This window comes from Pundamilia nyererei, unplaced genomic scaffold (genome assembly GCF_000239375.1).
Source record: "Pundamilia nyererei isolate P.nyererei 1_Seehausen unplaced genomic scaffold, PunNye1.0 scaffold00004, whole genome shotgun sequence".
Taxonomy (NCBI): Eukaryota; Metazoa; Chordata; class Actinopteri; order Cichliformes; family Cichlidae; genus Pundamilia; species Pundamilia nyererei.
The window spans coordinates 5,560,221-5,574,226 of record NW_005187405.1 but is presented as its reverse complement, the minus strand read 5'-3'; the positions used below and the strand labels follow the sequence as shown (position 1 = coordinate 5,574,226).

Sequence of the window (14,006 nt, the reverse complement as noted above, 5' to 3'; positions counted from 1 at the left end):
TTATTATTATTATTATTATTATTATTATTATTATTATTATTATTACATCCAGTCTAACATAGACACAGCCTTACTTTAATACCCTTATGTAAAAATTTGCAGGCTACACCAGTGGAGTTCTGGGATGATACCAGCTATAATTTTTTTTTTATCATCAACAATTTTTATTTATTTCATTTTAAACTTCAATAGCAGAACTTAAATGCATAAATAAATAATTTAAAAAACAACAACAAAAACAAACAGAAAAACAACAAAAAAACCCAAACAAAAAACAAAAACAAAGGGAAGTTATCCTATTCTTTCTTCGCACACCAATCCCCACACCACCACTCTGTCATTACTCCTCTGTTCTTCAAGTTGCAGAAAGCCAGCTTGTGAAGATGGACCAAATACAATCATATTGATGCAATTTATCTAATAAACCATAAGTCACTTTTTCGTAAGACGCCAACTTAGCCATTGTCATTAGCCACTCTTCATAGGGAGGGGGTTCTTTTTCCGTCAATGTCTTAGCAGGACCTGTTTGGTCGTAGTAAGAGGCTGAATAACCCATCTTTTTGTATAACTGGAAAAATCTCCATCAGAAAGTTCTGTGGTTATACCAAGTATGGACAGTTTTGGTGAGATACCAAATCTCCTTTTCAAAACACTGAAAATTACCTCCATTATGTTTTCCCACCAATCCCGAAGTGCCGAACAGCTCCATAAGATATGTAAAATCAAAGCATTTTGACCATCACATCTCCAACATTTGTCCGTAGGGGCCAGGTTCCATTTATACAATTATTGCGGTGTTCAATGCCAGCTATGGATTATCTTAAGGTGAATAAATCTACTGCCTGTTTCTTTATACATAGTATTAACATTTTGAAACCATGAATCCCGTTCAACTGAAGGATATGTCCAATGCCATGTCCTGGGCCCAGTAGCCCTTAACTTTAAGGAGCGGGTCAGCTGACCGTTCTTGCAATAAATGATAAATCTTAGAAGTGATACCTTTACCCAAGGATGATCTTGAGAGCACGACTTCCACAGGGCTGCCCACAGGACAACTCAAGGGGGTTCCCAGCCACTTCGATAATGAACTATGTATTTGAGCTTATCTTCAGAACTGATTACGCTGCAACTTATATAACTCCACAATTTTATCAAAGCTTAAAAAACATTTGGTCCCACAGTCAAATAAATCTGATACATAAATGATGCCTGCCTTACGCCACTGTAACCAGTCAACCGATGTCCCTCCAATTAAAATTATTTTATTACTCCATTGCCGGTTGCCGAAGGAGATTTAATAAAGTCCCAGCGACCCGCACTATGTAATTTACACCACAATGTCTTCGCATTTGCAATTATAGGATGGGTAAGTTTATGACTGGTATCAAACAGCTCCCTCCAAGGAGAAACACCGCCATTAACTTCCGTCTCTATATGGGACCAAATGGGTTTAACAGTAGATAACCAAGCTCTAAGTTGATTCACATTCATCACCCAATAATACCATTTGAAATTAAGCAATGAAAAACCTCCTTGTTTTGCACTCGCTTGAAGTTTCTTAATACTTAAACAATGTGGTGAGCTACCCCAAAGAAACTGCTGGATCAAAAAGTCTAGATCTGGAATACTGGATAAAATATAAAAGATCATGGGTGCAGTCATCATCTTAATACAGCTAATTTTACCCCATATTGTGAGACGTACCCTGGACCATCTACCAAATTCCATTTTTATTCTTTCAAACATTGGCTCCATATTTGCTCGAACCATCTTAGTGTAATCCAAGGTAATTTGTATCCCCAAATACCTCAAACCATTCACGGACCACCGAAACTCCCACTGTTTAAATAAAGTATGAGGGCAGTGTCCTGACATAGGCATTGCCTCTGATTTATCCCAGTTGACGTGATACCCTGAAAGCAGCGTAAAGCTTTCTATACATTCTAATAGGGCTGGAATAGACTTCCCAGGCTGTGTCATAAGTAACTACATATCATCTGCATATAATAGAAGCTTATGTTGATTATTATCCATCAAAATTCCAAATATATTTACATTATTTCTCTGTTTTTGTGCCAAAGGCTCTATAGTAATAACAAAAAGCCCGGGGCTAAGGGGACAGCCCTGTCTTGTGGATCTCTGTAAAAGAAATAGATCTGATATGAGCCCATTCGTCAATACTCGCGCTGAAGGCGAATCATATAATATCTTTATCAACCTAATAAAATTGTCACCAAAACCAAACTTTTCTAATGTCTTAAACAGATAATCCCACTCAACACAATCAAAAGCTTTGGCAGCATCCAGCGATAGGGCCACTGTTGGATATACTGAATCATAAACATAATTTTGCAAATTAACCAGCCGCCTAATATTATCTGAACCATGGCTGTTTGGAACAAAACTAGATTGGTCTGCATGTATTATTTTCGCCATTACTACTTTTAATCAACCTGCTAAGACCTTTGCCAAGATTTTTTGGTCAGAATTAAGCAAAGATATGGGGCTAACCACTTGGGTCTAAAGGGTGTTTCCCAGTTTTAGGAATAAATGTTATAAGTCCAGAGTGCATTGACTGAGGTAAGGAGATACCAGCCAGAATTTTTAAAATAAGTTGGCCAATAGGTGAAAATATTTTTATTGTTTTTGTTATTTTAATTTGTGTTTATTTACACTTTTTTTTTTGATAAGATCTAGTTTTTCTTTTTGTTTTTGTTTTGTTGTTTTTTTTTAAAAAAAAGTGAACTTTGAGTCTTTGTTAGTTATTCCAAAGTTAATGAGCTGGGAACAGATAAACATGCTCTGCTTCCTCTGCTAAATGTCATCCTGTCTCAATCTATGCTGATGTAGCTTAGCAACATCTTCTTCCTTGCACCTATTCTTCTTCTTGCTCTTCCTGTGGAGGCTCCACAGCAGGTCATCTCCATCTCACCCTATCCCTAGCATCCTCCTCTGTCACAGCCTCTCCCATATTAAGTCATGTAAATAACACTGTGCCATCTGTGAAACTTCTCTGCGGTCTTGCCCTTTTCCTCCTGCCTGGCAGCTCCATGTTCAACACCCTTTGCCCAGTATATCCACTATCCTTCCTCTGCATGTGTCCAAGGTTGTCACCAAACTGCTCTGCCTCAGCTGTCCCTTTCTGATGTACTTGTTTATTTAATAAAAACATATGGTCAGCTATTCCTGTGGTTCATTAGATTAAAACCAAGGAGAAATGGCTTAGGACAACAGCAGCTGGCTCTGGCTTGAATGTGGAATTTCTTACTTGATTCACAGTTGTTACCTCTGGATAAACAGCCCAAGTGGTTCTTCCTGTTATTCCTGGCTAGGAGTGATTTGTGCTAATCTAGTGACAACATTGCAGAACAAATGTGTCAAAAAGCCTGTCGATTAAATTCTAGTTGAGTCTATTTGGGTGAAGTCGATCATGCTGGTCTTGGTCTTGTGCCTTTTTAAAAAAAATTTATTTAAAGTTGTCTTGACAACAGATGTGTTTTGTAAACCGTCCAAAGAAGGAAAGACATTTTGAAGGATCCAAATAAAGAGTGACTTTATGTCCTCTGTATGCGCCTCGGGAATAGATTAGAGAGTCTGGTAAAACTTTGACGCGGGACCAGGAAAGATCAAACACAGACTTGGTTAATGACATTTTCATGCTTGTGTTCTGGATAAATGTCTGCTCTTTTTGACGTCACGAGGGTATCGTTTTTAGAAACGGCGTGGGATTCCTCCTCAAGAACAACAAACTGGTGAACCCAGGCAGCCCCAGCCCTCTGGGACGGGTTGGAACTTGACTATAAATAAAGAAAAAAAAGGCATGTGTGTTTTTCCTGCAGTCTCGAGATTGTTTTAAAACCACCCTTTAAGCTTTTAGTTAGTCATTACTTTGTGGTGGACATAAAGGAATGACATTTATATGGCATCTGTGGATCATATCTACATATCTTCCTTTGGAAACAGTCGTCTGTTCTGTGGTCGCCTTCAGTAAAATCAACACGGCTCATCTCTCCTCCCTCCATCTTCACCTGCCTCCCACTTCTGTTCTTTCTCTTTCCGCCCTCCTCTCCTCCAGCTTTATCCCCGGCAATCTTGTCTCTATTCTTGGCCCGCTTCTCAGTAGGGAGGGAGACATGACGTGCTCTGACAGCTTCCACGGACAGTTATCTCATTTAAGCTCTATCCTTTAATAGCCACACTCAGAGGCTGTAGCTCAGCTCTAAGGAGCAACCATGACAATGCAAGCAGGCAAGCAGGGCTAAAGGGGGCCAATGCCATTAAGCCCTGCACTGCATCAATGACGTTCGTTATAACAATCCCTCGTTGCACTGGAAACTTTGCCTGGAGTGGCCGAATGCCGTCATTTATCATATTGGACTGTTTTGAGGTTGGTGCCTCTTGGGTAACGGGACAAATACTTGGTCTTTTTCAGCTCCGCTGCTTCTGCTCCATTCACAGTTCAGTTTTGAACCTGTTGACCTTCCCGTATCTGAAACTGCGTCAGTGGCAGTGCAGTCTAAACCTGTTTATTTTACAGCCTGGCGTGGCCTTATCGATAGCATTAACACCAGTGTGTTGACTTTCATATTTACAAGGTGCACCAACTGCCCTCCGTGCTTCCTGTCAGGTCACAGAATATGAGGCTGGAAAGCGATGGGTGTTGCTTTGTGTGGGAGGGGATGTTTATAGTGGGGTAAAGATGGCAGTTTGATTTTCGGTGGCTGCAGATAAACAAAATCCAGATCAGCTTGAACTGTGGAAGCACAGATACACAGATATAGAATAATTAAACATAATCCACTGGTGTCTGTTTTTTCCTGTAGGCATAACATGGGGTAAGGTGGTGTCCATGTTTGCGGTAGCTGGAGCCCTGGCAGTGGACTGTGTCAGACAAGGCCATCCGGCTACAGTGCACATCTTAGTGGACAGTCTGGGACAGTTTGTCCGCAAATTCCTGGTTCCCTGGCTGAAGCGACGGGGAGGATGGGTAAGTTTCTGCCTCAGCAACATTTTGGGCAAACATGAAATGCATAAAAAGTTGACATTTGAGATACAACAGCGATTTGCATTTGCTAGTTTTGTGTGTGTGTGCAGGGGTGGGGTGGGGATTTGAATTTGATGCACTGCTTTGTGCATGACAAACATGCTGATTGTGCATGAAGCTCGGTCAGCTTTCAGTCGTCTTTCAGCAGTCTGAGATACGGGGATGTTATTTGCTTACTCTGGCTTCCTGCTGGATGATTTGATGAAAAGTTTCTGCTGTAAAGTGGATCATTCTCATGCTTGATTTAAATAATATTCAAACTCTGTTTTATTTTACTTTAGTGTATGTGTGTCTGTGCATCTTCCGAGTCAGACAGTATTTTTACTCTTAGTGGACTGACAAAAGAGACAGCAGATTGCAATAAGAAATGCCACTAGTAAAAAGGCATTATGACATTTAACTCATTTGATTTCCTCAGTAACATCAATTTTACAACTTCTTTCTTTCAGACTCACAAATTCAGGTAGAAAACAAAAACTGTAATACTAATGACATCTATAGACTAGAATTAAAATACTGAGATCCTCACATACTGGGGAAAATAAAATATGAAATTTCATTTAAACAGTTATTTTATTTGTAACAATACAATACAACTTCACAACAAGGTTAAAACATAAAAGATAAAAGGCTATAACAGAGTACAAAAACCCAAAAAGGTACAGACAAAATAAGAAAAGAAACATTAGAGTTTAGTTTAGATAAAATTACAGAGTATTCATAAATATAAGGTGGGAGTTTTTATACAGTGGAACATTAGTAGAAGATAAATAACATAAGGGTAAAATAATATAGGGAATGTGCACTAACTGAAAACGCTCGGTCAAACAGTTTGTAACTGAGATTTAAATGAATAGATGGAATCAGAGGCGCGGATAGCAGCAGGAAGATTGTTCCAGAGGCTCGGGGCTGCCAGGGCAAAAGCACGGTCACCTCTGGTCTTTAGCTGGGATCTAGGCTGCACTAAGAGTAATTGTCCTGATGATCTTAAAGCTCCCCTAGGGTTATGTGGACTAAGGAGTTCAATGAGGTAGCACGGCGCAGCATTGTTTATGATTTTAAAGGTAATTCCAATAACTGCAATTTAATCACACATTAAGTGTGATTTTGAAGTGCTAAAAACTCTGTTCTTCTCTAAAATGCATCTAGTCTGCTCTTTTCCAGCTCCTATGTCTATTCGTGGACTGTACCAGGGTAGTTTTGCATGATTCACAGTTCAAAAATAATCCTTACTGACCTTAGATCAGTCCTCGTAGCAGCTCTTCAGTCCGCCGGCTATCTAATTCTCTTCCTTTCTTATGATTGGCTGTTCCCAATTGTGACTAGCCAGAGCTGATGAAAAAGTCTGCTATCAGTGACATCATACAGATTCAAGAGTAGGAAAAAAAACCCTCATCTGAAATGGAGTGTGCAAAGCATCTGATGCTTTTTGGCTCAAAGGAATTACTTGCACAAACACCTCCTGTTCAATATGAGTGTCCACCATTGCTGCAGTGCATTCTGAAAGTGTATGTGTAAAATTTTTTATATATCAGAAAATAAATGGAAGCACAAAGTTTCCCTTTTAATATTTATACTTCAAGAAATTTAACAAGTTTTTTTGTTTGTTTTTAAATATCCCTTTTATCTCATTTTGTTAAGGTGGAGATCACAAAATGTGTGGTGAAAAAGGATTTTTGCCCTGAAGAAAACTGGCTGTCCTCTGCCTTTGAGTCCCTCAAGTGCTTCCTCACGACGATGTATGTCTACATCATGAAGGAGCTGTGAACAAACAGCGTGTGGGAGGTGGGACGGTGGGGGTGTCATGTGTGGGATTAAAATCTCAGACTTGTCAATAAAAAGCTGGAGTGGAGAGGGTCGCTGTGATTGATGGGGATTGAGCCTGCCGGTAGATTTCAGTTGCTGTGTATGGCCATCAGCAAATGTTTGACCAACAAATGTTTGTGTTCTCTTAGTGTCGGCCGAGCCCGTGAAGTGGTTACCCTTCATCCAAAGAGTAGTCACCGTGACATTTAAGGGCATATCACTCCGCCTCTATGTATTATCTTACTGCTTTAACCGGTGTAGTAAGCAAGGCTTCTCCAGTGTTGTAACGTGAGGCTGTTCATACTCCAGAGACAAACACTCAGACGTTTTAATGTGGTGTTTCTCAGAATATTCACACTTAAAGAGGCGAAAACTGTGTTTGTGACGAAACTGACGCTCAGCTGGCTGGGTCCTGTTGTGAGGTTTGAGTCTGGAAAAAGTGAGTTCACGCCTCAAGAGTAATGTCAGGTGGATTCAACTGTTTACACTTCATGGAGTAACTCTATTGTACTTCACCAAAGCACAAAGAGTCTATTTACAAATATGATCCATTTAAAAATAACGAAGAGAAACGTTGGATCTCATTGCGCTCCTTTTTGGCCAAAGAACTCAAGGAATGGTAATATATATATATATACTGAATGTGCATATTTTTGTGGACACTGATTTCCTTTTAGATTTGTAAATAGTCTATTTATGATTTTATTTTTTTATTTAATGACTTGTATTTCAAACCACTGCAGTATGAGGACGCCACTACAGCAGCTGTTTAGGATGATTGTGTGTGATGGGTGTCACTTTAAGTGTGAACTTATAAATGTGTCTAAAAGTTTTTATGAAACCTATAATAAACTTCAACCTTCACAGACGGGACTTTTGTGATGCTTTTGTTATAACAGGCGCATCCTTACCCTTGCTGTGAGGAATTAGAGGTGGTAAAGAACAGCCCCGTAGGGTGACGAGGTGAGGGTGTTTATTGCTGCCTGGGTCATTGAGGAAGAGTTGGATTTGGTTAAAAAGAAGCGGCTTAGATAATTTTGAAAACCTGAGGCAGACAACTGGTGGAAAAAGTGTTAACAGGACCCCTTTGTTGCAGGGAATTAGTCGCTTCCTTTACCCAATTTGTCCCTCTTCTTACAAAGGCAAGAAAACTGAGCGAAAAATAGAATTTTACACGAGGATTTATAATATCATGCAACTAAAGACATCAGAGCTTTAACTGTTCCTCAAGGTGCTCCACAATCTTAGCTCTGTGTTTACATTATATGGCGCCTTCTATTTAAAAACCATGGCTGTAACAGTCACCGTGTGTCAGCCTGCAGTGTCTTCTCGTGTTTCCAGCGCCGATGTTGTGTGTTGCAGTGCATTAACACACGCTAATCAGATTTGTATCATCCATCAGGACAGAAACGCATTAATAGACTCAAACAAGCAAAGACAAAATGAGTAATTTAATTTATCCAGCACACGAACAGTGAAGCTGCCCCCTCGCAGACATGGATGTCTCTGAGCACATATGTGAAAACAGTGGCCTTAAATAGTCTTTTTTTTTTCTACATAGTGCCACTCAGTAAAAGAAAAAACCCCTGAAGCCCACATTCAAAGGACAGTGCAATGTCTCCAGCTGCTTTAGCTTACAATTTTATGATAGTGCAGTGACAGTCACATATAGTACTTCTATTATCTTCACATTGAAATAGCTTTACAGATTAAATATACACCATGAACATCCTGATATTGTCTGTGATGTTTAACTAGTGGTTAAGATTAAGTTTGATTATTTCAGTTCAACAGGTTATACCACAGCCTTTTTACCACATAACAGTATAGAGGTATATCTCTGTAGATTTGTTTATGTTTCCCTTACACAACTGGAATTATTGATCGAGTGTTTCCAGATATATATCTGGAAACTTATTTCAGTGCATGAGAAGCCCTCCTGCTTGCTCAAGACGATCGACGGTAGGTGATGCGCAAGTGCTGCATCAGGGGCTGGTTGTCTGTTGCCATAGAAACTGTCTGCTCCAGCTTCCCGTCAGACCGGAGCTGAAACACTCTGCAAATCTAAAGAGGGGAAAGCGAGCAGGAGTCATTTTATTGATCACAAGAGGTTTGATGGCCAAGTGTCATATTTAATCCTCTTATTTCTGCAGCTCAGTGAGTGCGTCTTGCAGACTCTGGATTAGCTTTACCTGCTTTACGTAAGGCTCTTTTGCAAAAGAGGTTCGGGCTAGTTGCAGGGACTGCAGGCTCAGCTGCTGCCCTGTCAGCTCTCCCTCCTCGATTTCCACCAGACCTGCAGCAGACGACACAAGGGGTATCGTGTGAGTATTGAAAGAAGGGTAAATCACTGGAAAAAAATAATTAATTTGCCACAAATGTGATCTAATAAAAGCTTTTTATCACTGCAGTAAGCTTTAAAAAAATACTGTTTGAAATAGTTTTCTTTCCTGTGGTTATTGAATGTCATAGCAGGAAAACACAGATGAGTAAAACACATTTACTCGGCCCTGTAAGCCTGAATACCAGGAAAAGCCAGCCAAACACAATCCAGACATTATTGTGTTGTTTTTTGCACTGAGAGACACTTTTGGTCCCCTAAAGAGGATTTATCCAGAGCAAAAAAAGAAAATTATCAGCACTGTAATAACATTTTTAAACATTTTGTCAGTTCACCTTCATTTAAAAATACTGGTGGCCACCAGTGCTGAGACCAGTGTTACCCCTCAGCCTCCTGGTGGACACATCAATGGTATCAGTTTCAAAATCCTGTGACGACAACACCCCATCAGGCTGTAGGGCCTACAGGCTTGTGGGGTGGTTACTGGTGATGACGAGTAGGGCTGGGCCATATCATACCGTTCGCGGTAATACCGGTATAATGTCGGGCAACGATAAGAAAATGAAATATGGCGAAACACGCATGCGCAGTGCCTTTGTTTTCATACGCACACGGCGGAAAAAGCATAGCAGCGACGGAGAATGAGGGCGAAAGCAGATCGTTGAATGAAACAGATGAACCTGGACTGGTTTGTAAAAATGCTGCAGCTTCAGTGGTGTGGAACTGGTTTAGCTTTTGTCTGTCAGATACACAACAAAGCACTATTTTTGGTAGCGCATGCTAGCGGGCCGTCGTTATTACCGTGTTGTTTGGAAAATACGGCGCACTTAAAATCAATCCTTTGATTTTTCTGAAAGTCAACAGAGCCCCTTATAATCCCGTGTGCCTTGTGTATGAACTCTGGTTGTGTTTACTGACCTCGGAACGATTTTATGTACACGGCGCTCGAAAATCTGTCAAATGTTTTAGTTCGACTTTGCTAAGCTACGAAGCCGCACCGCTTGATGGAGCATTAGGGAGCATTACGGCTATCGTAGGCGGAGCCTCGCGGAGTGATACGTACTGTGCTTCAACATAATGTTACTGTATTGTGTGTGTATAACCTCTTTTTAAGTTTTGTGGATGTTATACATGGTTGTGCTGAGGATATGTCGGCCAGTTTCCACTGGAAACGCCTTTTGGTTAAACTGTCAGCGAGGAATTTGCATTTGCACTGTTAATTTTTATATAACTTTAATGCACATAAAAAGCAGCTGCTTGTTTAAGTGAAAATACATTGATGGTTTGTTTTTTGCACTAATAAAGTTGTGGAGTTGTAAAGTATTTTGTCTCGTGTCAATTATATCGTCAGTTATATTGTTATCGCAAATTTTCAAATGTATATCGTGATAAATATTTTCGGTCATATCGCCCTGCTCTAATGACGAGCGAGGGTGATGCACATTTACAAAAGGTACATCGGGACTCATCACATCACATGACCTTTACAACTGAACCAGAGTCCAATCTGATGAAAAAAAAAAAAAGGTGAATACAATGACGTGAATTTCACCTGAGTTCTGTGCAATGATGAAGGCCACTCTGTTAGTCCCCGGCTGCATTCGAACAAACCCGCACTCTCTGTGCAGGGGCTTCTTAGACTCGGCATGAAATGCATTGAACCTGTAAAACACGACATCAGTGGGAGATCGTGGTGACGAGCTCTCGTTATCGGCAGATTTTATTAATTTTATTCCAGTTGAATTTAAATGAAATACACAAACTTAAAACTTACACAAAAGACATTTTCCAGCGTGTTAAACTTAAGCATAATTTATGAGTCTGTTCTCTTGAAACACTGAACTCAAAGTCACACAGTTCACTCGTAAGATATTCTGACGTGCAGAACAGCCAGTGACCTTGCAGTTATATTGACTAAATGTTCCAATCTATAAATATCTGTTATTACTTGATTTGCCACTTCTTCATATAACCTACATGAAGTTGATGACTGGTTGTCCTACATGACTGAAATGCAGCGTCTCTGTGTAACGGAAAGGTTTTATGGTGGGGAAGGAGCCCTCTCCTGGTTCATCACACTCCCAGGTGCCCAGAAGCCATTCCAGAGGGAGGAGGGTGGGGTTCAGCTCCACTGATGGTTAAAAAGATAAAGCACAAGACACAAACAAACAAATTACGCAGCATTACTATAAAAAAAGAAAAGAAAAAAGAAGCTTCATCATGTAATCATGTAACAGAATCATTTTCTGAAGGATTCAAACTGGATTTGTTTGATTTGCTCCTTGGGCAGATAGACTTAAAATCTGAACCATCTTCAGTTAAAAGAAAAATGTCCTAATTGTCATGGCATGATAATGTTTAATACCAAATATATTTAACAGAAGCTCTCTTAAATCAAAAAGATTAGGATTTTTAAACTCTTTAAACTTCCACTAGAATTTTTTCTTATTACTTAAAAAAACAGTCAGAAAGTCAAGCACAGAACACGTTTTTGTTTATCAGATGGGCAGAGATAAAAGCAAACTGCACACACTTTGTTAAGTAAAATAACCCACGCTCTTTGTTTAACTACGTGCAGACTCAAAGACCATTTAGAGGCAGGGAAAAAACCTCCGACAGGAACGTTCAAACTTGCATACATCTATTTTTAGGGAACCAGAAGAAGGAAAACACAACACTACATGCCAAACAGTAGCTTCCATTCAAAATGGCTTTAAAAGAAGGAGCTTTTTGGCCAGTTTCAACAAATGTGGAGATTTTGTAGCCAAAAAAAGAAGTCTGAGGCTAAATCCCAGGAAAATATGTCACATTTAGAGAAATGTGAGAGCCAGATACTTGGAGCCATTCACGTGTCACACAGGGACACTTCAATGTGAAGAAGGTCAATTCCTGAGCCAAAGCATAGAGGAGCTTTCTGCTTTAAGTTCCATTTTTCCTTTGAGTTTGCAGTGCGAGTCTGGTCAGGTTTAAGTACCTAAACTACTCAGTAGGATTTAGTGGAGAAAAAAAGAAAAAGAAAACAGGTCATGGAATTTGATAAAATATGTCCTTTCAACAAGCTAAACGACATCCTACTGGTTTTGTGGACAGAAAGCCTTGAAGGTCATCTTCTTCTAAAAGAGCAGCTGAGGTGTATCATCATAGGGAAAGGGCTGAGCGTGGAATAAAGTCAACTAAGGCTGCACGCTACGAGAGCGAAACAGTAAACACATCAAAAGAAATTCACTATTTTTCCATTAGAGACAAGAAGTGGTGGCTGGGGTAGGCAGTGCCCATTCTGAGAAATGAATGTTAAACCAGTCTCTGAACGAAATCACTTTATTTACCTACACGCCCTCTCTTATTATTCTTGTTTGGTGTCTTAGGTCCTCCCTTAGAGGTGCGAGAAAAATAAGGCAACGCAACAGGCATTTAACGTGTTATTTTAAAGCAACGTCAATTTGAAAACACAGCTAGAGTTAGTGCTCCTCCTAAACAATAGAATTTAATTTATCTTCACACCCATGCTACAGACTCTGTTAAGTGAACTGAAGAACCCGTTTAGCTGCCCTCAGTGTTCCAACTTAAACACCTTTGATTCTTCTCCACTTGTCTCTCTGGTTTCTAAACTTTACCAGTCCCTTATATAGTTTCACAGCTGATCTTATGTTTTACCAGCTCTGTGTTTTTTTTTTTTTTAAGTCACCTGTTCACTTGGTGGATTTCAACGGCACCATTTAAAACGTGCAGAAAATGCAGCACACGTGCCTCATGGGTCCACTGCTGCACCCAGAGTGATATCTTTTGTTTTTCTTGTGATTTGCCTTTGCAATCTGAGACAAATATTTATGTAGTGTCTCCTTCCATATGTGTGTATAGCTGCAATCGTGCATACTGGTTCATAATTGTGGTTTAAGGCAACTTTTTTTTTTTCTTTGAATTTGTTGTAAAGGTGGACACTTTTATAAGACTGACTTTTGTAAGTACCCTTTAAAATTTACATTTAACGGGTATTAGTGTTGATTTTAGTTTAGTGGACACAGTCTGTATGATGTTGTTTTTTAATGACATAGCAAAGTGACTTAAGCCAAATGCTGACTTGACAAAGTTGGTTGTCCATCCAGTTCATCTACTCTGGTCCCAACCCTGTTGTTCACAACCGTTATGAATTTGAACTGCAGGTTTGAGAGAACGAGTTGCAGCAAGAAAGCCATTGCTAAGATGCCAGAATAAAACAAAGGGACTTGCCTGGGCTATGAAACACCGCTATTGGAGTACTGAAGACTGGAAGAAGGTATTATGGACTGATGAATCAAAATTTGGAACCTTTGCTTCATCACACAGGATCTTTGTACAGCTTCGAGTAGGCAAAAGGATGGTTCCACAGTGTGTGGCATCAACTGTCAAACATGGAGGAGGAAGTGTGATGGTCTGGGGCTGTTTTGTTGGATCCAAGGTCAGTGACTTGTACAGAGTAAGAGGCACCCTGAACCCAAACAGCTACCACAGCATTCTGCAGTGCCCTTTGGTATGTGCCTAGTATGTGCCTACAGCAAGATAATGACCGAAAACAAACCCAGTGTCTGGGCTAGTAATCAACAATGTAATCAATAGTAATCAACAATAGGGCCGTAATGATGCACTGAATACAGATCTTGATTCAAATGTGCTGTATTCATTTAGTCTCACATTAGAGCAAAGAACTCCACATGCATTAATCAGCGCATGCTTGATTGTGCACACATGGTCAGCACTCGCATCTAAACTGTAGGGCTGCCACAAACGATTATTTTGATAGTCGACTAGTCACCAATTATTTTTGCGATTAGTCGACTA

The 14,006-nt window shown here is 40.0% G+C and overlaps 2 protein-coding genes across 2 annotated transcripts in view; one reads left to right on the top strand and one right to left on the bottom strand.

Moving 5' to 3' along the window:
• Positions 1-7,742, top strand: part of bokb (BCL2 family apoptosis regulator BOK b) — an 11,057-nt gene extending 3,315 nt beyond the window's left edge. The window contains exons 4-5 of the mRNA XM_005721322.2: positions 4,824-4,987; positions 6,686-7,742. Of these exons, the coding sequence (XP_005721379.1) occupies positions 4,824-4,987; positions 6,686-6,811 (290 nt within the window). The 3' untranslated portion in view covers positions 6,812-7,742. The remainder of the gene's footprint in view (positions 1-4,823; positions 4,988-6,685) is intronic.
• Positions 7,743-8,279: 537 nt separating this feature from the next.
• thap4 (THAP domain containing 4) overlaps positions 8,280-14,006 on the bottom strand; it is a 9,406-nt gene continuing 3,679 nt past the window's right edge. Inside the window, exons 2-5 of the mRNA XM_005721321.1 lie at positions 11,169-11,322; positions 10,744-10,853; positions 9,043-9,146; positions 8,280-8,914 (exon numbers count right to left, since the gene is read on the bottom strand). Coding sequence (XP_005721378.1) covers positions 8,798-8,914; positions 9,043-9,146; positions 10,744-10,853; positions 11,169-11,322 — 485 coding nt within the window. The 3' untranslated portion in view covers positions 8,280-8,797. The remainder of the gene's footprint in view (positions 8,915-9,042; positions 9,147-10,743; positions 10,854-11,168; positions 11,323-14,006) is intronic.